Here is a 23,268-nt window from a genome sequence, read left to right as displayed (position 1 = left end):
CTATTGCTCTCCAGCTGTTGGAATATTCTCCAGCTCCCTGATGACCAGCAATGCAACTGGATGTGCTTTGAATGCATCTTGAATAAATAAACTGACCATGTCTATGCAATGTCCTTAATGGTTTAATCTGATGGCATGGTGTGAATTGCTGTGTATTGGCTGCATTCAGAGTAAACCTGGACTGTGCAACTCCTGTTCTTGAAGGCAAAAATCCTACTGGTGTAATGAGTACATGGAAATTACATTGGAATGTAAAGGAGATCTTGAATCCAAAAGGCCATGTTTCAAGAGTATATCATGAGATTAAAATAGAGGATATTTGGGTTGTTGAGTTCACTCTTCTTTCAATGGGTGGTACTTTTTGGTTAAAACCTAATTAGGTTGTTTTGAAATATGAAGAATACTTAAATTATTCACACAAGTGTTCAAGGCCTATGGAATTGAAGGGGTAAAACCACCCCCACCCAAATAATAGAACTTCTCTATCATATGCAGAACCCTTGGGGTCTCTGCAGTACTTCATTAATACTTTTTAAATAACTAAAATTTGCCTTTCATGTCTCATGAAGAAAACACTGGAGCAATTTTTGCAGTTGCACAACTCCACAAACAAACTTTATTCACATCAAGATACAAAATAAATATTTTTTTAATAGATTTTTTTCTACTTGTTTGCTACAAGAATACAGCAACACTAGATTTTTTAACAATCAGAATAATTATAACAATATAGTTTAAATAATGCTTCTGTGTTGGGGGAAGCAGCATTTTCAACACATATTTTGGTAGAATGTAAAACCATGACAAACGACCAGGACAGTCACTGTATCAGCCCATTCCACCAGCTGTGTAATCCTGCACTCTACTATGTTAGGAATGCTTTGTAATCCCTTTTTCAAACTCATCCTAAATTTGTTTTGGACACCAACTCCCGTAGGATAATTGGGGGGGAAAGCATCCAAACACCCCTTATAAAACCTTACTGTGGTAAAGTAAAATGACAGCAAAGGGAAATCATGGTAAAGCATGAAGAGGTATAAGTAAACCATTTATTAATTTGACATTTTAATCCAAAGTGACTTACATGGGAACTAAGCTAAGAATTTAAAGCCATCAAAATACTCTAGATTGGATTGGGCTGACAATGGTCATTTGTTTGTTTGCAGTGACTTTGCTTAGAAAGACAAGATTACAGACGAACTGAGATGGTTGATATGTATGGAGAAAACACATGTTCAGCCCGAGTTAGAATCGCCAATGTTAGGCAATAGACTTCCCCCTTTAAATATCTATGACTTGCACACAGGTGGTATAGTGCCTCACACAATGCCTGGCAAAGGTTTCAAATTGCAAGAAAAAGTGGGATGATAAATACAGACATCTTGTCTTAAGTTGGCAAGACAGCTTTCCGAAAAACTTCAAATAGCCAAGAGAAACTTGAGATCTTGGTGAATAGTTGGTTCAAAGGTTTAAAGTACACAATATTAGAAATCAAAGAGCTCCTTTTAGAACAGTGACAGCACTTAAAATGACAATGGTGGGGTAGGGGCCTGATTTGATCTGTCTTTAAAACTCAGATGGAAAGATACCTAGTAGAATGAAAATGTAAGGATTCGGCCTACTTAGGTTCAACCATAAATGTCTGACATAGCCTGTCACTGTGGCCTCTTATTTAACAGTGACACCCCCCTCAAGAGTCTCAAATGATAATGGTACCTGAATGGAATACAGAAAATAAGTAAAATAATCAAATTACTACTTTTCTGAAAGGATCTGGTCACGGTCAATTTTATATATAAAAATGTTTCCCACACTACTGCTGCTCAATCTTTACAACTGTCTTTTTGTTCAGTATGATGCAGTTGTTTCAGACATCTTTTCAGGGTTGGATACAAGGCTCCAACTACATTTAGCGAGGAAATAACCTTTTAAATATTCCTTTTTGTAGAATGTGGAGAGATGTGGACAGGGGTCTTGATCGATACCAATTAAACGACATTGGTGTAACACTTACAGTCACAAAAAAGAACATTGCCGCTAATGCATTTTGTTTAATATGCCATTTTTATTCACCTATATATAATTATGATGGATATTTCTCCATAGCTCATCGAGCACTGACTCATCCTAGTAAGTACTAGTAAAGATTCTGGGTGTACAGTTTGAGTTCATACAAGGAGTGTCATTAATTAAAATGTTCTGACATACCAATTTGTTTGTTTTTAAAGTAACTCTACAGAAGATGAAACCCCATTTGGCTTAAATACACTGCAGGTATGTCTGATCCTAGAATAGAAATGGCTGAATTCCTTGATAATTTCCTGATCATTTTACAATGGTTTGTAATAAAGCTCTGCTTGTGTGAAAATAAGACATTAACCTAGATTGCCAAATATAAAGGCAATGACGAATATGTTAATCACCCCAGTTGAATATCAATATCTTAAATATCAAGTCTACTCCTTTCCAAGAAAAAATATTTTAAAAATGTTATATTACAAGATTTTTTTGTTTGACTGTTTTGAAGTTACTCATTTACTATGTACGTATGCAGAGGTACAAGCCAGTAGAAGCCACAGAGCAGAATGCAAGCACTGAGAAGAAGTTCTGAAACAAAGGCACCCACTGTCACAGCCTGTGTGAGTGTCTGTGAAATACCCTTTCCACATTAAATCCAGGAAAGTGTCCATTCTTTATTTCCAATACAAACAGAATGAAATATAAATTTAAAGGTATCATAGAACTTTTTAGAATATTTTGCCTTTACAATACTTTACTGATGAGACTTACATTGTTCTAGAAGGAGCTCTTGTGGCATGCAGACATAAATGCATGTAATTTGCTTTACAGCACTGAAAGATGGAACAGTAGCAGCAAGACAGAGATTAAGAAGTGCCTATGGATAGGACCCTTTAGTGATGTGAACCAAGGCGCTGTTAGATGAGTTAACATAATGAAGTGGTAATTTACACTTCGTTGAATGGAGCAAATGGGGAGGGAGGAACATTGCTGATGCCTTGTGCTGGTTGTCAGTGATGTACATGTGTGTATGCATATATGTTTATTTATGTCTGTGCATGGGCATAGAGGGAAGAATATCTGTATGGCGCAGGTAAAGTTTGACTAGCTGTCTGGCCTCCGCATCAGCAGGGGGAAAACCGGGTTCACTGTGGCAGGGCCTTCAGGATGGCATTGACCTCTTCAGCAACGGCTGTCAGCGCAAACTCAAATTGGTCCTGTGGGGAAAGACACAGGGGGGATGTGTAGATTTTGTTTGTTTAGTTTATGTTCCAGTGTTTTCCCCCATGCAGAAATATGACTCATCCTGCATGAGTTTCCAAGAGATGACTGAACTGAATTCCATCCAATACTGTAAATTTTTTACAGAAGGTTCTTTTAAAAACATCACAAAGAACTTACCTAGGAACTTTACTTACGAGGAATGCAAACTTATTTAACTTACAAAACTCACACAAACACACAGAAATAGACTGGGTTTATTCTGCATTGGCCAGCTTGGTAGTGCCTTGACCACTGGTGTCACTTCATTTTAGTTGATGTTTTGTATTAATGTTTGTAATGTTTTTAATGGCAAAATCAGCAAAGGGTACTGTACCTTGGTCCGAACCATCCCTGGCCTCTGATCTCGAATGTGTTCCAGTGTTGCAGCAATGTCAATCTCCTTCACTCCTGCACTCGCGCACACACATACACACACACAAAAAGACAAAAGGCTATATTAGAGTATGCCCTGAACATGGAAGAAGAAGAATGGAAATTTCTAGATTTCTATGACGTACAGCATAGAGTTATGTAGAAGATCTGATAATCATAGACATTTGCCGTGCACGGAACAAAAGTGTACTGTCTTGTTTACAGTAGGCCCTTAACAGCCTCACCTTTGGCCATTCGGTTGAGCACCATGTCAATCAGAATGTAGGTCCCAGTCCTGCCAGTGCCATCACTGTGGAACAAAGAGAACACATTTCAGACCAACACTAATGATCCTATCTACTGGCTGAACACTATGGCCCTGTCTTTGAGTAATGCTTCATCTATCACTCTGCTTTCTCATTGCACACTGTCAAATATTTTCTGTATTAACTCGCAGCACAATTCGTCAACACTGGGGCTACTATAAAGTTCATACTGAACATTTTACAGTAAAAATATGTTACTGTAATTAGTCTAGTACACTACTGAAAAATCTGATTAATTATTGCAGTAGTCTATAGATACATAGATCTGTTTGGGTGGTGTTTGAATCATATACACTTTTTTGACTGTTTCTCTCCTTGGAAAGTACAACTTTAGCTGGCCAGGATTATAGAGCTCTTCTATGTGTATTTTTTTGTTGTTTTTGTTTAAGTATTCATTTGCTATAATTTCAATTGTAAACTACATTCTTAAAAATATATTTCTTTAATATTTTAACAAAATATATCAATACTCAGCTTTTTCTCTATGTATCTTTTGTGTGGAATGCTGGGATGGTATGGTTCCCACTAGGCAGGTAGAGAAGTGCATGTGTGTGTGCATGTGCGTGCGTGTGTGTGTGCCTATTCTGCATGAAGCACCTGTTCCACATTATGAAGACTATAAAAGGGTAAGAACATGTTTCTATATAATTAGCACTAAATAACCCAGCTCTCAAAATATTATCATAATACAAAAATACATTCAATATGTATGCTTGGGAGCTAAATATACCTTGCTTCAAAGAACCCACCAAATCTTGTAAAAAAATAAAATCCAAAGTTATAATTATTTTGCAGTGCCTACCTGCAATGCACAATTATAGGGCAGGATCGGCCTCTGTAGCACTTATTCACCTTCCTGAAATAAAGAGAAAAAAGGCTTTATGTCCAGCAGCTCTTCTAGGTCTGTTGAGCTTTGATCAGCAAACTTAAAAGGATGCGTGTTGCTTGAGAACGATGTGAGTCCAGTGGTGAAGAAAAATCACGCTGTAGCTTACAAAGTACACTAGCAATAGCAATCAGTTGTAACAAATATTAATTACTTCATTTATTAGAAGCAGGATTTCAACATGTAACAATATATTCCTTAGTTTTGGTTCACATAACAAAACTGGGGTGGCCTTTTACACTTTTATACCTTAAATTGTCTCAGGTTTTTTTATTACATCTTTATAAACTAGGATGAATCTTGAAACTGTACCCAAATGAATGAGGTTACTTTTCATTTTATGGTTGTTTGTAGATTTTGTACAACACAAATCCACAGCAGTGCTGACTACCCAGCTATCATGCACAGAAAATTAAGTAGATTGGTTGTGATTTTCTGTTGTAATACTTGTCGGTTGTTAACCATTTATATTACCAGCTTCTAATGGATTATTTCTACACTGCTCCACACTGGATTGTTATGCAATTAAAGTTCTGTGCACTGCAGGACTACAACCAATCAATAACTGTATGTCCAATGTCCTCTTGATTCACAGGGTATGCAAATTGGACCATGCGCCTGTGAATGGCAGTGGGGAAAAGTTTCCACAAGGTGGCACTACTTTACTACAACCATTCAATATATATATGTGTGTGTGTGTGTATATATATATATATATATATATATATATATATATATATATATATATATATATATATATCTCTATCTCAATCAAGTATATATGATTGAGAACTGACTCGGGGGAAGTGCTGTGACACTGCAAATCACCGTCATGGGATTTATAAACACCCTGTTCAAGCCTTTCAATTCCTTACAACTTCAGCAGTGTTGTGCCGATTAATTCTACTCTGATATGTCAGTACAGCTGATAAAAGCTGTGAAACAGCTGATATCTGTTTTTTTCATCTCCTTCCAGTCAAGCAGTCAGCTTCTCCTCCCTTGATTTCTGGATGTGCTGCTAGAGATGCTCGTTACTAGGGAGGTTTGCATTCTTCAGCAGGCTTTATCATTGTTCTGCTGACTGACAGTTCCCTGCTTTCTGTATGTACTTGGAAGGAAGCAGTCTCTAAACCCTGCAGCACAAGTCAGAAAAATATGGATAGAGCAGCTGACCACATCTAGATGGAGAGCTGGGGGCGTGTGTTGCTTGTCTGGCAGAACATAACAGACAAGAGCCCACTGCACCACTTACATTGACTTAACTAAGAGAAACAATTCAATACTCTTACTCCTCCCCAAAGTTAGACTTAAGATCAGTTGGTCAGAGCAAAAGAATGAAAACCATAAAAACAATGACCAAGATAGATATACACAATATTAATATTAATAAGACAATATTGTTCTAAGGTAGCAAATAGCAAATTACACCTTTAAAACAATAATTAGCAGGAATCAAGCTGGAAGCTGTAGAATGTCATTCATAGGCCACTGAATTCCAACAGTTCCAAAATTGTTTGGTTTCCCACCCAACCCATTCTAGGAAAGGTCAAAAAGGCATCATACGCAAAGGAAGGGGAGGGATGGGTGCACAGACCTGATTAAAGCAAGGCTTAATCAAGGAAGGAAAGCAGGAGACCCACAGTAGGCCTGTAGGAAGTGGAAGCAGTAACCAGGAGGAAAGTCCAGTGGTACTCCATGCAGCAGCCACAGCTGCCAATGATCACTTTTGTGACTATGCAACTGGACTCAGACTACTAGCTGCAAATCACAAAAATGACACTGGCAGCTGTGTATCCGACGGTGCCTAGGGGACGCCCATCGGAGAGAAAAGGGCATGCCAGCCTTCCCACTGGTTAGTCTGGGAAGTCAGCAGGGAGGGGACAAGGTAGGTGGAGGGAAGAATGGGAGGTATGTGGAGAAGAGGATGGCAAACTGGTTAGAGCAGATGTGAGTGGGATGCTGGTTGACAGGAGAGTTGAAGAAACACAAGCAGGCTGGTGAGGTTTTAATTGGAAAGCTTAGGTTCTAGAGCGGAGGTTCACAAAGCTAGGCTCTGGGCTCTTCTGGCAGTGTACAGAAAGGATAAATGTTACAGGTAGAAGGCAAAGCAGTTGACAGATCCTAACTGCATCTGGACACATTAAAACCCAGACAATAGAAGCAGGAGGAATGGATATAAATTGCAGATATCATTTAAAGTGGAGAAGAAAATTGTACTTAAGTGTCTATAACGTGACTATATGAAGAGATTCTACCACATTTTAAGTTATGAAAAGGTTTGCAGGTCTGAGGCTTTAGCCTTGCTTTAACCCTATATTTTGTCAAATAGGGAATATTCAAGGAAAGTATAGTCTTTAAAATGTCACATCAATTTTTTTAAAGTGTATGTTTCTAAAACTATGTTAATCATGGTGTTTAAATTTGCATTTACTCTTGACACTTTTATATGTATGTTAATAATAACTATGATGTTACATATAACCTGAGTAATTTGTAGTAATACTAAAATGTATAAACTGTGGTTAAAAAAACAATAAGGGATAAAAGATTCTTTGTTGATCCAATACATTTTTATCAATTCATGTTTTATGTAGACTTTCCTTAGGTTAACAAGATCCTGTGCTTTAAAACTGATTTATCTGACAAAATCTTGTTTTGATACATGTAACAGATGTACTAAAGCTCACCTGTTACAGTGGGTGTTGATCTGAATTACCTAATGAGAGCCACATCTGCTTCCACTGAAATAGTGACCAAATTGCACATTGCTGGTCTTGGGCAGCACTGATAGGGGTAACATGATGCAATACACATGCATCTCGCAGCAAATAATACTGAAGGACCATGACCATTTCTGAAATGCCATTGATTGCTCTCAGTATTGAACAGAAGTGGTCAGCATTCTATGGCACAGTGGTATGTCTTTTGCAAACAGGCTACAACTGATAAAAAGAGCTCAGCAGACACTTCATTCCAGAAGGTGTCACTGCACAGCACAGCCATTGATCCTTCTCAGGGATTTAAGGATCTTGTTGTCTGTACAGTTACTCAGTGTATCATGAAAATCAATGCTGATGTCACGTGAGCTTTGTATAATATTGGAAAGACGGCCTTTAAGGGTTGGATTGGAAATGCGATTTTGGAGAGGCTCTTTTTGCATGTGGATTGTACCTGCGGAAGTCCAGAAGTGGGCGGGTGGAGGTGGGAATGCCCTGGGCAGGCCAGCTCAAGAAGTGGAACTGGGTGAGGGTTCGAGTCTCCTGGGACTGTACGTTCTTCAGGTAGAAACTGCGCACCAGGAAGTCATTGCACCAGATGTGCTCCGAAACCAGATTGACCTGAATCAGACACGGAAAGATGGAAACTGATGAAGGGAGGTGAAAATAAATGACACCACTAACACCAGAAACTATACAAAGCACTTATTAGACCTCATGAGTAGGGCCCTGTGACCTTCATTCTAAGGCTGCATTCAGAGTCATTATACTGCAGTTTTCTTTTGCATATGGTCAGTATTTGTCAATTTCTGAATTACAGTCAGCATCAAATCCTGGAATGGAATATAATCAGGGCTTCCTGATCCAAGCTACACATTTGTTGTGGGTCAAATATCCTCACTGCAATCAGACAGTTATGAGATGACTGAATAAAACATGGTTTATTTTTGCATTGATACAGGTTTTAGTAATTAATCAGTTTTTCAGAAACGTCATGGAAGGTTTTTACACATAGTTTGTTTATTGCGGCGTCTCTGCTGCGTACCTCTTGTGCTATTCCTCGGTATGTATTTATTAATTCTCCAACTTCATTATATTTGATGGACTCTCACTTCACAGCTTTCAAATCACTGAATCAGATCCATAAGTTCCTTGCCATGTGTCACAATCAGGGAGAGATGAGATTTTTAAACTTAGAAATATCCTGAAGTCCTAAAACACTACAGTGTTTGGTGAAATTAGCATTTCCTTTTCCAAAAAGCCTATGTAAAAAGTGATCTTTGGATTTATATTCAGCAGCAGAATACCAAGTGCCCCATCATTGTTATGCATGGCTAAGGTGGGAACTTTACAACCTTCATGTTGGATTGCTTCTGTCAGCTAGTTTTTAAAACATAATTTCCTGCTTGGGCAATGTTTAAATATTTCTTTAATGTCTGCTTTTGGAAAATTATTTGCCTGGATATTTCTGGCGAGTGCTGTTATGTGGGCATGTACTTGTATGCCTTGATCTTTAAATTGGCATTATCGGAGACAAATCGAGTTACCTTATTAAAAATAACAAATGCATTTAAACATTTCATAACATCCTGTGCCACCGATGAGTAATTCACAGAATGCAGATTAACTGTATCGGCGAATATTACTTTTAGTTCAGAGGTATTTGACAGTCAACAAAATTTTGAAAACCTACTGATCTTTTGCATCTGTAGACTCATCAGACATATTTACCATTTGTACATTTTTCATCAAATCAGCAATTTGGGGAAGATATTCCCTTCTCAGTTGATCTTCTGTAGGAATTGCTCTTGCATTTATTATATATTGTTTCAGAAAGGCACGTAGTTTATGATTATCTATTTTTTACATGGGAATGTTAGCACAAATGTTAGCCTGTGTCAAATCAATCATAAAATGTTGTCGGCATTAATTTTCCTTCCCCATATGTCTTTACTGGGGGATGCTGTCATAGCTGTCAATCTCAACCTTTCGTTCTCTGTGTTTTTATGATGATAAAGAAATGACATTTCCTCAGCGTAAGAAACACCAGGTGGATAAAATGGAAAAAAAATATTAGATGTGTTGGAAAAAATGAATATACAGAAAACAGACTAGTATCTTAATGAAAACCATATTCTTGGAGATAGTCAACATGGGTTTAGATGAGGCAGATCATGTCTTACTAATCTATTAGAGTTCTTTGAACATGCAACTGCAGATCATGTGAAAGCATTTGATATGATATACTTTGATTTTCAAAAAGCTTTTGATAAGGTTCCACACCAAAGACAGATCCTCAAATAGGAAACTGTAGGCATTCAGGGTAATGTAAGTAGATGGATTTTCAACTGGTTGATGTCTATGAAACAGAGGGTGTCGATAAGAGGAGTTGCTTCTAACTGCAGTGAGGTTGTTAGTGGAGTTCCATGGGGATCAGTACTAGGGCATTTGCTTTTTCTAATCTATATTAATGATCTGGACTCTGGAATAGTTAGCAAACTTATCACATTTGTAGATGATACTAAAATAGGCGGCTCAGCAGATACAATCTCGGCAGCACAGGTTATTCAAAGAGACTTAGATAATATTCAGTTGTGGGCCAACACCTGGCAGATGAAATTAAATGTGGACAAGTGCAAGGTATTACATGCAGGTAACAAAAATGTCCACTATAATTACACTATGGGAGGAATAGAACTAGATGAAGTAACGCATGAGAAAGATCTATGAGTCTATGTGGACTGCTCACTTTCTCCATCCAAACAATGTGGGAAAGCAATAAAAAAAGGCAAACAGAATATTCGGGTATATTGTCAAAAGTGTAGATTTTAAAACAAGGGCAGTAATGTTAAGACTGTACAATGCGCTAGTTAGACCTCATCTGGATACTGTGGACAGTTCTGGGCTCCACACTTCAAGAAAGATATTGCTGCTCTAGAGGCAGTTCAGAGGAGAGCAACCAGACTTATTCCAGGTTTGAAGGGAATGTCCTACTTGGAGAGACTGAGGGAACTGAACCTTTTCACCCTGGAACAGAGGAGACTACGTGGGGACTTGATTCAAGTCTTCAACATCATGGAAAGGCATTGACCACATCAAACCAGAGGAGCTTTTCCAGATCAAGAAGGAAAACAGGAGACACTTCTTCACACAGTTATCACAATCTGGAACAAACTCTCCAGTGATGTGGTTGAAGCTGAAAATTTGGGAACATTTAAAAATAGACTGGATAGGATCCTTGGATCACTTAGTTATTAATGGACACCAAACGAGCACGATGGGTCGAATGGCCTCCTCTCGTTTGAAAACTTTCTTATGTTCTTATGTTCTTCTTATGATATTGTTGTGTGCCTTCGCTCAATTAAATGCTTTTTGACTTCGATGTCTTGACTCTATCATTAGTTATCCCCATATGTTTTGGAACTTTGGAACACATCAATTTATTCAATAACTATTCATACTCGTCATAATTTGTTTTTATTTTTCTAATTCGTCAAAGTGTAGTGTCGATTTCTTAATTGTTAATTCAATTACTATAACTGTAATGGCTGCAGGAACATCTAGTGCATAGCAGTCGATCACCAATTGAAAAAACAAGTCGCCAAAAAATGCAGGGCCCTAATCATTAGCAAGTAACTGAGCCTTTTTTGCAGTAACTGAGTGTCTGATACTTCAGTCCAGGTTATACTTTAGTGGAAAACTAAACCAAAGTCATCATATTGTAGTGACCGAGCCACAAAACTGTTAGGGATTTTGTGTATAGTTTTGAAAGGGATGTAATTGTTTAAACCCTAGGCAGTTCAAGGGGTATGGGGTTCTGTGCAAAACAATACCTGTCTGTCCCCTGGGGATCTGCCAATCATGAGCATGCATAATTGATTGTCATGCTGTGCGTGCTTGTGACAGGCAGGTGCCAGGGGGACAGGGAGTTATTAAATATGCCCTGTCTGGCAGGAGATGGGCAGAGTAATCCAGAACCTGACTGAATATGATACTGTAGAGCTACTAGAGGCATTAGTTACTGTTTAATTTGTTAAATAGATTGTATCTTTTCTTTTGCCGTAGACTGTGGCCAACTGTCTGTATTACACTGAATAAAAACTGATTATTTGAATATGGTTATAATGCCTTTATGAAAAATGAAATTTGAAACAGGGAGTAACATCCATAGATGCAATGACTGGTACCCTTCTCACCTCATAAATATGGTAAAGGGAGGAGCCTTCATCTGGCCAGTAGCGGTCACACTGCTTCTCTCCGTCCTCCACCAGCGCAGACATCATCACAATTACAGTGCAGCCATTCTCCCACACCATCTACAACAGAGGGCAATGTGTCACTCTGCTGCAGCAGCTCCTGGGCTCACTCCACCTAGTGGGGAGGGTTTCCGATAGCCTTGCCCCCATGGCCAGGTAATTTTCCCCTTGCTCAAGGAAGACCAGGCTTAATCGCTTTCTGGAGCTCTACATTGATGGCTTATAAATTTATTTTGAAAAAATTCACCCCAAAGAAGTGTTACTTAAGACCTACTTCTCTCCCTCCCTGATCTCTGGTCCTGTTATGTGGCACTCTGAGAGCAGAACAGAGCAGAGCATTTTAACCCCAGCACAGCTCTGTGTGTTCAATGACACTTCTGAAGGGCAGACTTTCTTTAATTTATTTATCATTAGCTGCAGAACACGATGATTCAAACAAACACTTAGGCCTAGTCCAAATCAAAGCCTTGCCCTACTTGGAGACTTGTATCTAATTCTGATTCATTTACTCTCCAATGTCACTTTCAACTATTTAAAAACAGAAATACAATGGGGTTGTAGTTTGTAATCTGTGGTTGGTCCAAGTTTTGATTCAAGTTAGGCCTGAAGACTGAGAAGATAATAAAGTTGTTTTGTGTTTTGGGAACAAGTTTCAAGACGAAAATCAATCAAGTACATTACAGAAGATTCTGACTAGATCTTATTTTTATGATTATGATTTGTATTTCTAAGAATTATTCTCTAATAATGTATATAATGAGACAAAGGGAATTATTGGCAGGTTTGAATAAAATAAATTAAATAAATAAATAAATAAATATATCTGTTTTTCCTTATTCTATTAGTAGATTGGAAAACTAGAAAAGCACCTGATGTTAGTATAACTAAGCTGGTATCCTTTGTTGAAAGTTTTATATGTGATAATATTGTATAATTTCTAATCATGACAGTTTTGTACTGTTTATACAGTATCTGGAAAAAATTAAGAGACCACTGCACATTTTTCTTAAATCAGCATTTCTACATGTATGGCAGCCATTCCATTCCATTCATATTTTTATTTGGATTTTGGGAGAAATGTTGTCAGTAGTGTGATTAATTTAAATGGCATAGTCAAGTATTGTGCTACCTTTTACAAATGAGTAAATATATACTTAATATATACTTATTTATTTTGGGTAAATATTATAGTTGATGTTTGCACAATGTAGCATAGTTCCTAGAAATGGATCGTGAAATAAAACAACTAAACTGCATACAGTGTAGCATGGCTGTGTCTATTCAATTCACATGAGTCATCGAGAGACTTACTTGCCAAAAGTCAGCAATAGTGTGTGACAGTGGGCCCTGGGTGGCGATGTAAGCAGGCATCCTTGGGTCATGTTCAATCTGGTGTCACACAGTAAAAAGAGGTGGTTAAAATCACAAGCAAAATCAGTACTAATGGAGCTTTTGCAAATGTTTATATACAATATTGCTTTGGTCTACACACAATTATTCCTTTGACAAAGTCCAGTACCTTAAAGGTTTAGAGTATTGACACTGACCTTTAAACCACAATGCATTGTGAACATGATTCTGTTATTAACATTTGTATTATGATTATGATGATGACGATAATGTTGATTATTATTTAATAGTAATATTATAATAAAAATAATTTGCACATTAGAGTGAATAACAATGTTATAAGAGATCAGAATGGTATGCAGGTGTAGAGTAAATAGATGTGTGCCAAAAATATGACATCATACTTGGCAGAACCAATAAAATCTAAACCCATTGTCTTAACAACATGTCTTAGCTGGGATTTGCCTTGAAAACTAAATAGAAACAACAACAAAGCAAATGTTCTTACTATAGTGCTGGCATTGATGTAATCTGTCCTTGAAGGATTAATGTCTGCCTTGAGTTTCACTCGTGAATGGTCATCTGCAAGCACAAGAAACAAGGACGCAGAATAGTTTAATTAGTTTCACCATCTCTTTCCCCAGCCCTTTTTAACTATGGATTATAAATTGTAAACAAAAACAAGAAACTCACTGGCTATGCAGTGTCATTAAAGGAACTCTATGAAAATATTATTGTTTCATAGTGGATATCTGCTAACAAAAAACTCTTCACAAAATAATATACAACTAAGGATAGACTATCTAAAGGGGATGTGATGGATATTTACTTTCCAACACAGTAAGGACATGAACGCTGGTATTAAGAAATGTTTTTATGAGCCAGGGTGCCATTGGCATGAGACTCACAGGGCACAAAGTCAGGGTTCCTGTTCTTCTTAACATTGGTCTCACTCTGGGCCACAGAGCAGGCACTGGGCTCAGCCTGGTAGGAGCACAGAGCCTCCCACTCCTTCAGCAGCCTGTCCTTGTTCTTCAGATGGTCCTCCATGTAGGCCTGGGAAGGGGAAGATAACAGACGTTAAAGTTCAGGTAAGTGCCGCCTTTAGCCATGTGCTATGGAGACAACTACTTCAGAGCTGGAGGTCTCAACTGACCTTACTGGTGGACTTTACTGATCTGACTAGGAATACAATAGGCCTCGTTATTTGTTAGCCATAGGCCACAGCTCTCAAAAACTCTACATCGCTCCAATGGTTAGTCTGGAAGTCCCAAAAAAATTATAAAAACTAGAAGCACTCAAAGAAACATCAGTCAGTAAACTGTAGGAGGGGCATAGAAACATTTGTATTGGAATTATGACATTACAAAAATCATGCTGATTGCTGGTAGCTACATGGGTTCAAAAAAGAAATACTTCAGAATCCCCAATTAAATAAGTAATATATGAAAGCTGTAATGGTTTGCTTGCCCAACAATCGTTCATTGACTCAGCTTGTCGCTAACCTCTTGGTAAAATATGTCCCCTAAAAAGTGCACTCTTGTCCTCCCTACAATTCTTTCACCACAGTCTCAAAGAAAGCAGAGCATAATGTATCCTACAGAGGACTGTACTAAGACACCACTCAAGAAATATATCCAGAATGACAGCTATGTTTGTACTATGACATGATGTCTCTTAACAAACGGTTCTGATGTACCTTATGACCTTTAATAATTATGTTTATACACTTAATATTTTGTTTCATATGCAATACAGTGTTAATAACTAGAGCCAGAATGAGAATACAAGGGAAATCTTATTCATTATCAATTGCTCTAGTTGAGCACCTAGTTATCTGTGCAATACAATATTCTGACTTTACTGCCCATTTTCTACCCTGATTTCTTTATATGCCTGCAGGGTGTATGAATCATTGCATTGCTGGTGAAAATCAAGTTCTGAGGTGTCAGAAGATCAGTGCTAGAGCTCTGCTTTGTAGTGTAGATAGTTCAGACGGATGCCTTTCAATATTTATCAATATCAATCTTCGCTCCAGAATACAAAATGCAAAAGTAAGTAAGTATGTGCCTAATTCGAAAGTTAGGCCCTTTAATATTTTATTTCTTGTTGACCACAAGACAGCAGAAGGAATATGTTAAATTCTCCAGGCTCTCCAAGATCATCGCACCCAGAAAAATATATACACAATACAATGCAAATTCCAGTCACACAGTCACACAGCAAATTAGCTGTAGGCCTAAAATAATTCTGAATATGCATTTCAGAACTAAGAATTATGATTATCTGCGGCTGATAAGCTTCCCACCAGTATCATGTGTCCCGTAGAGATGTCCATATTGGACTGTGCGGGCTCCTCACACCAGGAGGGGGTGCTGCTGTGCGAGCTGGGACTGGCCTGGGGGACATCGCTGAATTGTGAGGACACGCTGCTGACCCGCGATGTGTCCGTGCCGCCCGCCTCCTGTCGGCTGAATGACGTCTTGGCTGCCATGTGCTGTCGGCACAGCTCCTGGGGGAGGGCATGTGTCAAAGAGGATATAGGGTCAAGAAGGACACAGAAGTCAACGTGGGGACAGGGTCAGGTAGGGCACAAATATAATAAAGCCAGGGCAAAAATAGAAAATAGAAGCAGGAAGGGCACAGAGTCAAGATGGACTTGAGTTAAGGAGGACATATAGCCATGGAGGGTGCAGATTTAAAGCTGGCAAAACAAACAAACAGATAAACATTTTTTTTATTTTGCACAGTGAATTTCTGTTTTGTTTTCAGCAACTTTTTCTCTTTAGTGCAAATGTCAATATTCAATTCTAGGGGTTTGATTTCCTGGGGTACAGCGCATCCGGCTGTGAATACTTATGTACATGTGCTTTTTTTGTTTTTTATTTTTAATAAATTTGCAAAGATTTCAAACAAACTTCTTTCACATTGTCATTATGGGGTATTGTTTGTAGAATTTTGAGGAAAATGATGAATTTAATCAATTTTGGAATAAGGCTGTAACATAACAAAATGTAGAAAAAGTGAAGCGCTGTGAATACTTTCTGGATGCACTGTAACATACAACAACAAAACAAGACAAATAAATGTGCAGTAACACTCTTCTGTGCTCATTGACAAGGAGATTAAATGTTCTTGTTTAGCTCTTCTACAGGAAACTATTTTAAGGAAAAGTGACACTGTCAGCACACACATTGCAATTATTTATTCTCTTCAGTGTAGTCTGAAACAATGCGTTACAATTAATCTGTTCACAGCTTCATGGCAGGTGAACCACATGCACTTTTTTAAATTATCATTATTTATTTATTTAAATCTCAAATCATATTTTATAATGCTACATTACGTATGCAATCCTGCTTATCTGAAAAAATAAAATAGCTCCCAAAGGAACTACAGGACATTGCTACACACAATGGGAAGTGCTGAAAATTCAAAACCGTGCTGTCACTCAAATTATTTCTGCACAGAGGGCCAAGTGCTGAAGAGTGTCCTTCACAAACATCCACACCATGTCCTGGAAGGCAGGGGACGGGACTGATACTGGAGGCAATAGCTGATTTTTACAATATGGATCACCCAGCTGTCACTGGTGCAGGGGAGAGAATAGGTAGGTCGGAGATTGCTGCTGCAGGTCAGGGACCATGCACCGGTTTTGAAAGATGGGCCTGTTGGCCACCTTGTGGGAGTGCATGAGACGAAGTTTGCTCCACAGCAGCAGACTGGGATGGGAGCCCTGCCTGCTCCACAAAATGCTGTACGTTGCCAAGGGGGGATGCCATCTGCTGAGACTGCACCATGGCATGCAGCACTGCCTCAACCAACCACTCAATATAAAATATGATATTTTGAACAAAGAGTCAAAACCAAAAGCAAAACTTAACAAAAAAGCTGTGGAGCCCTGCACAATAGAACAAAATGATGTTGACAAAATAAAAAATACACTAAAATACATTATTTGCAACCAGGAAAGTGGTAGCCATTGGCATTCTAGTTCTATGGACAGTGGCTTGTGGTTTTAGCAAGTGATTTGTTAAGAGTTTTCAGCACTTCCCATTGCAGCAATTCAGCATTGTCCCATGGTCCCTTTGGGACCTATTTTCGACATAACAATGTGCTGCATTGAATCTGTTCACAGCATCATGCTTTACTTTAATTTAATAATGTATTATGATGTATTTATTTATTGAAATCTCAAGTTATCCCCCCTCCCCTCCACCCAATTAGAAAAAGTCAATTCCTAAACTAACAATCAGTGGTACAATGTGTGTATCTTTAATAATGATGACACTATGCAAGTTCCTCCCCCAATTTACTATTTATTTCAAGCAAATACAGTATATTGTACTATTTTGTTTTAAGTCTATAAAGAAACACATTTTAATGAAAGTGTCACAGAATTACATATATATTTCTGGTTATGTATATACACACATAACATTGTAATAACATTTAATATTGTAGCAGGATCAAATGTACAATTGGTTTTAAAATTGCTTTTCTGAGACTGCAGAAGTCTCAACCTGTCATTAAACACCAGATTTTTGAACAGCTACAAATACTCATCAAAATAAGTTAGATGAAGTGTTAAAAAGGAAGATGAAAAATACATTCACAGAGAGACTGCCAATGACCTACACTGCACTGTAACCAGTGAGAGTAACATTTGTGTGTAATGTGATGTCATCACAAGCAGGGTACCTGGTATTCGAAGTGTGTGTCACTGCCTCCCTCGGGCCCCAAACCCAGCTTGCCAGAGCTGAGCTGGCGGGAGTGGTGTCGCAGACAGGCGATGGTGAGTGCAGCAATGACAACGCCCCCCACACAGGCCACACCCACCAGCGTGAGGAACACCCAGCGGGAGGCATCCCGAACGCGCATCGCATGGGGGACGCCCTGGCCATCACTTCTCTGTGGAGACAATGTGTTACAAACAACACATCACGGCACTCACTCTCTGACTCACCGATGCAGTCTTCTCTTAGCTTAACCTATGAGAAATTTCACAAAATGAGGTGTTTAATTGTCAACTAAACAGTATTTCTTGAAAAAGAAATGAAAAATCACAATTTCCTCATTACTACTAAGATGATGTACCATTTGTTTGCTTAACCACATTCTGGAGCTCTACTTTCAATTAATAAATCAAAAAATTATTACCTGTACTTTGCCCTTTGCTTACGTGTTTCCAGAACATGATACCGCAAATAAACACTTAATTTTAACTACAAAGGAACGTTTTTTTTGTAAATATTTTTTTTGCCACAAGAAAAACAGTTCAGTTGACCTTTAAAGAGGTAATTATCATTTTTATTCCACATCCATTTCTCCATTAAATCACACAGATCTGATGACCAATCAAGCAGATATTAATGATCCTTTCATTACAAGGACAGTTTAAATTGAGACCAGCTACAGAGCAATGCACCTGTTAGAGTAACTCAGTAGGCACTGAGCTGTTGCATGATTCTTTGTGTTAAAAGAAAGACTTGATGAGAGCAAATCTTGCTAGATTCGTATTTTGTTAAAAATAGATCTATATTTTAATATATTAAAGGGAAGTAGTATTTTGAAAAATAAATATAGAAGCGTATACATATTTTGCATAAACGTCTTTATTTGGACCCTACTTGAAAGGCAACAGCAGAACACTGCTTTCACAAACAATTTCATTGCACAACTAATTTTTCAATTGAAACCTGAAAATATAATTCAAGTGAGATGAGTTATACTCTAATGAGCAGATGAGTCGGTGACTCTATTGTTCTCCAGGTCGGTAATGTTTCCGCACTTCGATAATTCTTAAAGTTACTGATTGAAAGCCAAGCATATAGGTCATACAGTTTTCTCTGTCAAATTCCCAGGGTCTTATTGACTACTACATGGGTTTGAGTTTAAGTACTTTCACCAGCTACAATTACACAAGCACTTCAATTTATTATTCCAGTACTGAAAAAAAAAGTATATCACTTGATAGATGTCATATAAGGTGCTATATATTTAGGAAGAAATGGGGCTCTCCAGGACCAGGTTTGGAAACACCAGTTTTATGACATGCAACATGAAAGAGACCTTCTAAAACTTGTGCTTTGGATGATAAACATTCCCTGTCTTCTAATGAGTTTCAATCCTGGCAGTTTCTCCAGAACAAATCAATGGCACATACAAAAGCATCTTCTGACAATCTGACACATCGACATGAACAAAGCTCTTGCTATTCGCCTTATCTACCAACAGGAATCCTCTCTCCAGTGCAATGAGTCGACTACCTGCTATGACAATAAAGCAAACTAAGAATAAATGCTGAAACTCTACACATATAACACCAACCACACTGTATTTTTGAGTATTTCTTCTTATTCTGCATGCAATTTCTTTCCTGGAAAAAATCTTCATACAAATTAAAGAAAAAAAAAACCTGAAGGGTATATTGATTAAATATATATTATAGTGTTTTAATTTATGCCAAAGAAGTTGCCAAAGGTAACCCTTTAGAAAAAGGCAAACTTAGGGCGACTTCCAGGGGGTGGGGTTGCATTGGTTATTAATGTTTTTCTGTTTTCGTTTTTCACAGCTGGTTCCCTCTCTGATCCCTTGGTGGACTGCATTTTGTGTTTGAAGTGGAGAGTAAGTGTCTGGGAAGAGAACGCCTGCAGCACCTCAGTGTCTCAGACAGGTACAGTGCCAACAGCGTTGCAGTCTGCATCCACATGCACAAGACTAACAACAGGGCATTACTCTGCTCCTAAAATAACAACAAACACAAAACCTGTAGACCAGCTGCACTGTGCAAATTTGATTAGGGTTTTTTGAGACCGGCAGCTAGTCAAGCTCTTCTGCCCAGAGTGCAGGAGGTGGCCTGCTGTCTGGACCAGCTCCAATCCTGGCTATCAGGCTACTGCCAACTTTGTTGGGTATTCCAGGGTGGGTGACAATGGGTGGGTGATAATGTTTAACAAACAGAAATGTATGAATTATATATTATTAATGAGAATAAGATTATCAAAACAGATAAAACATAACATAAACCAAGAAAGCTAACAAGATGTAGGATCCATTAGACATTTGTAAAAAATCCAAACTGATTCTCTAAAACTAATTAAAAACATATTAATTTGAAACAATGTAAATAGATGACATCTTCAACAGCTGTGATTTTTAGTGAAACTCAAAGACCTATGCTACTCAATCTTTCAGTTTCCTAGGTTCATTTAAATAAACCAACTTCTGAATGCATTTTGCCCTGATTTTGTCATAAATGCATTTGCAACAGAGCCATTTAACACAAGGCTGACATGAGCGAGTTCACTTTCTTCTCAACTGAGTGAAACACACAAGAAGAGCAGTGTGGCACCTTTTTAACTATTCCTTTATCTCCCCATTGTGTTTTAAACAGCACACCTTTAAAGCAAATGAATAATGCAGTAAAACTCTTGCACTTGACTTTATTAATTGTGCATTTAACTTATTTGCATTTGATAGGCTGATATCTCTAAATAATGTACAATAATTGCAGCTCAATTGTTTGCTCAATAAATACAATATGAAAATGAATAGTTCTACATATACATGAAGACCTAAAACATGCTATGCTATAAGGGCCGGCCCGTGGCATAGGCCCGCAGTGTCACCCGATCAATCAAACCCCCCCCCCAACTCTCATAGTTAGACTTACCTGATTGTGGGGGGGGTTCAGTTATCTGAAGTAGTGAGTGACACTGAACGTGAAATATGATAAATTAGTATCAGTAGCCTACTTCAAACCATGTCAAAAAGACCAAAGCCCTCTGGTGCCCAGGGAAGAAAAAGAAGAAGAGAAGAGGAGGAAAAAGGACAGAGGATAAGGACAGAGGTGATGTGATGTGATGAATGAATAGTTTATCTAATTGCATAGTTACCGTTGGAGCAGTGTTACTTTGGACAATACTAGGGATGTTCGCTAATTTAAATAGCTAGTACAGTTAATGTCAGTTATTTTTACCTTAAATTCATTAGGGAATGTTGGAAAGACTGTTCAGGTGTTTGGGGAATAACCTAACCTATAACATAATTTTGAGAAATACACTTTTTCTTTCAAGTGTGCTGCACGTACCATGCACTAATTTATAATTCATTTTATGTCACTTGTTTGCTGCAAGACAGGCTGTTTGCTGTAGAACAATGGTACATTATGCATATTGCACTAAGGTTTCTGTAATATAGTTTTTGTGTGCAATACTTTTATTTATATTTATATTGTTTTTTAAACTGTTTTTATTTTGTGTTTTTTCTAAAATAACAAAAACCTCAAAGACATAAAGCTATGCAGTTTCTGTGTGAGTGTATGAACACAATGATCACTGGTGGAATTGGCTGTGATGCAAAGGGCACCAGCTAAAACCTTGCCTAGGGCACCAAATTGGTCAGGGCTGGCCCTGTATGCTATTGAGCATACTGCCTAGTGATTAAAATGTTCAGCTTAAATAAAGACACTGGTCACACTTTATAATCTTATTCTCATTAATAATATATAATTTGTACATTTTTGTTTGTCAGACATTATTATCACCCACCCATTATTGTAAAGTGTTATCAGAACTGTTACTGATCATAAGAAATATATATATATAAAAAAATCTCTTCATAACTTGATGGCTGTTTAACTGTTATCTGAGTGTCGTGTATTTTTTGTATCATTGGTTGTGAAATTGGATATTGTATGCCCAGAACTGTGACTGAAAGCTTTTCTGCTTATTGGTCGGACTGATCTGGGACTTAATCAGTTTCTTAAGTTTCTCAGACTTTCAATTGGCTTTGCATGAAAACCTGAAAGTGTGAAGTGAGACATGTTTGCACATTAAAATAACAGACAAAGCTTTTCCATAAACTGTGTTGCCGTGAGGAGGAGAGTTTTGCACTTTGTGACAAGTGGCAGACCCTGCTTTTGACTCCTGACCTGTCTGAGGGGCAGAGGTTGCTGTTCCTTCTCTCTCCTGTATTTTTTCACACAAAACATTTAGAAAAGGGTGCCTCCATTCCCAGTAGTTACCCCTCTCCGCAGAGTGCTGTGTGGTCTGCTGGAATGTGTGGGGGGCTCTTGTTAAAGATGCTGCCAGCCCCCTTTTGTCTTTCCCCTCGTTTCAGTAAACAAGGCGAGAAACATCCGTGGGTAATTAGAGAGCGGCTGCCCAGTCACAAAGGAGAGCAACAAAACACAGCCTTGATTTACTCCGCAAATTAGCAAAAGCCACTTCCCCCGCCGCCTTTGCTTAATTAGTCCATGTAAACGATTAAGGAAAATCCCACTGGTGAGTTAATGAGGGCCGCCTTCTCTCTCTGGTGCTGTCACCCTGAGCTGCCTCACACAATGGAGTCTAAAGGAGCTGCACAGGAGAGGGGGGGAGAGAGGCAAGGTAGGGTGGTGCTATGATAAAGTCCCCCAACCCCCCCCAACCTCTACCACCAAATCTATCCACTTTCTCCCCCTCTCGCACTTATTGATGTTGCTGTGGAAACCGTGCACCAATGGTGGTTCTTCACCTCAGCGGGAAAGAGGGGAGGGGGGTGGTCAGAAGAATGGGCCATGCCGTTGCCATGGAAATGACCGAATGCTAGAAAGTAAAATCCCCTGTCGGAAGGAGGCAAGAGGAGGCTTCTTGGAAGAAAGGAACAAAACCTACACCGTTTCTCTCTGCCCCCACACTCTTGCTCTCCTGTACAACACCTGTCAATATAAACTTCTGGGTATGATTTATTTTCCCTCTCCTTCACTTCTTTAGATTGTGATTGCAATGGTTAAAAAAAGAGAAAGTTACAAATGATTCAACTTCGACTCATAACTGAAAGAAACTTTCAGTGTATTGACTGAAATATATAAAATATATTTAAAAAAACCCTCCAGATTCTTAAAAAATAATTCAAAGCACATTTCTTCCAAGCACACTGTAAAAACATGTCAATCAAAACAGTATACCTACATCATGTGTGTTTCTTTTTAGGAATAAGTAAGCAAGTGGTATAAAAATCTTAGACCTATTCTACACAATGTTCTATAATCTCTGACTTGCCAAGCTTTACTAAGGTCTCCTTCTTGGGTAGAA

At 38.3% G+C, this 23,268-nt stretch overlaps 1 protein-coding gene across 2 annotated transcripts in view; it reads right to left on the bottom strand.

Moving 5' to 3' along the window:
* Window positions 1-633: 633 nt before the first annotated feature.
* Window positions 634-23,268, bottom strand: part of LOC136711559 (receptor-type tyrosine-protein phosphatase-like N) — a 141,201-nt gene continuing 118,566 nt past the window's right edge. For both annotated transcript variants that reach the window (XM_066687892.1, XM_066687891.1), the window contains 11 exons: window positions 17,891-18,100; window positions 15,498-15,701; window positions 14,098-14,245; window positions 13,698-13,771; window positions 13,151-13,228; window positions 11,780-11,899; window positions 8,038-8,204; window positions 4,783-4,836; window positions 3,900-3,964; window positions 3,617-3,690; window positions 634-3,236 (listed from right to left, as the gene is read on the bottom strand). In XM_066687892.1, coding sequence (XP_066543989.1) covers window positions 3,165-3,236; window positions 3,617-3,690; window positions 3,900-3,964; window positions 4,783-4,836; window positions 8,038-8,204; window positions 11,780-11,899; window positions 13,151-13,228; window positions 13,698-13,771; window positions 14,098-14,245; window positions 15,498-15,701; window positions 17,891-18,100 — 1,266 coding nt within the window. In that variant the 3' untranslated portion in view covers window positions 634-3,164. The remainder of the gene's footprint in view (window positions 3,237-3,616; window positions 3,691-3,899; window positions 3,965-4,782; window positions 4,837-8,037; window positions 8,205-11,779; window positions 11,900-13,150; window positions 13,229-13,697; window positions 13,772-14,097; window positions 14,246-15,497; window positions 15,702-17,890; window positions 18,101-23,268) is intronic.

This window comes from Amia ocellicauda, chromosome 16, assembly GCF_036373705.1.
Source record: "Amia ocellicauda isolate fAmiCal2 chromosome 16, fAmiCal2.hap1, whole genome shotgun sequence".
NCBI lineage: Eukaryota > Metazoa > Chordata > Actinopteri > Amiiformes > Amiidae > Amia > Amia ocellicauda.
Note: the sequence above shows the minus strand (reverse complement) of the source record. Positions and strands in the feature narration are given on the sequence as shown.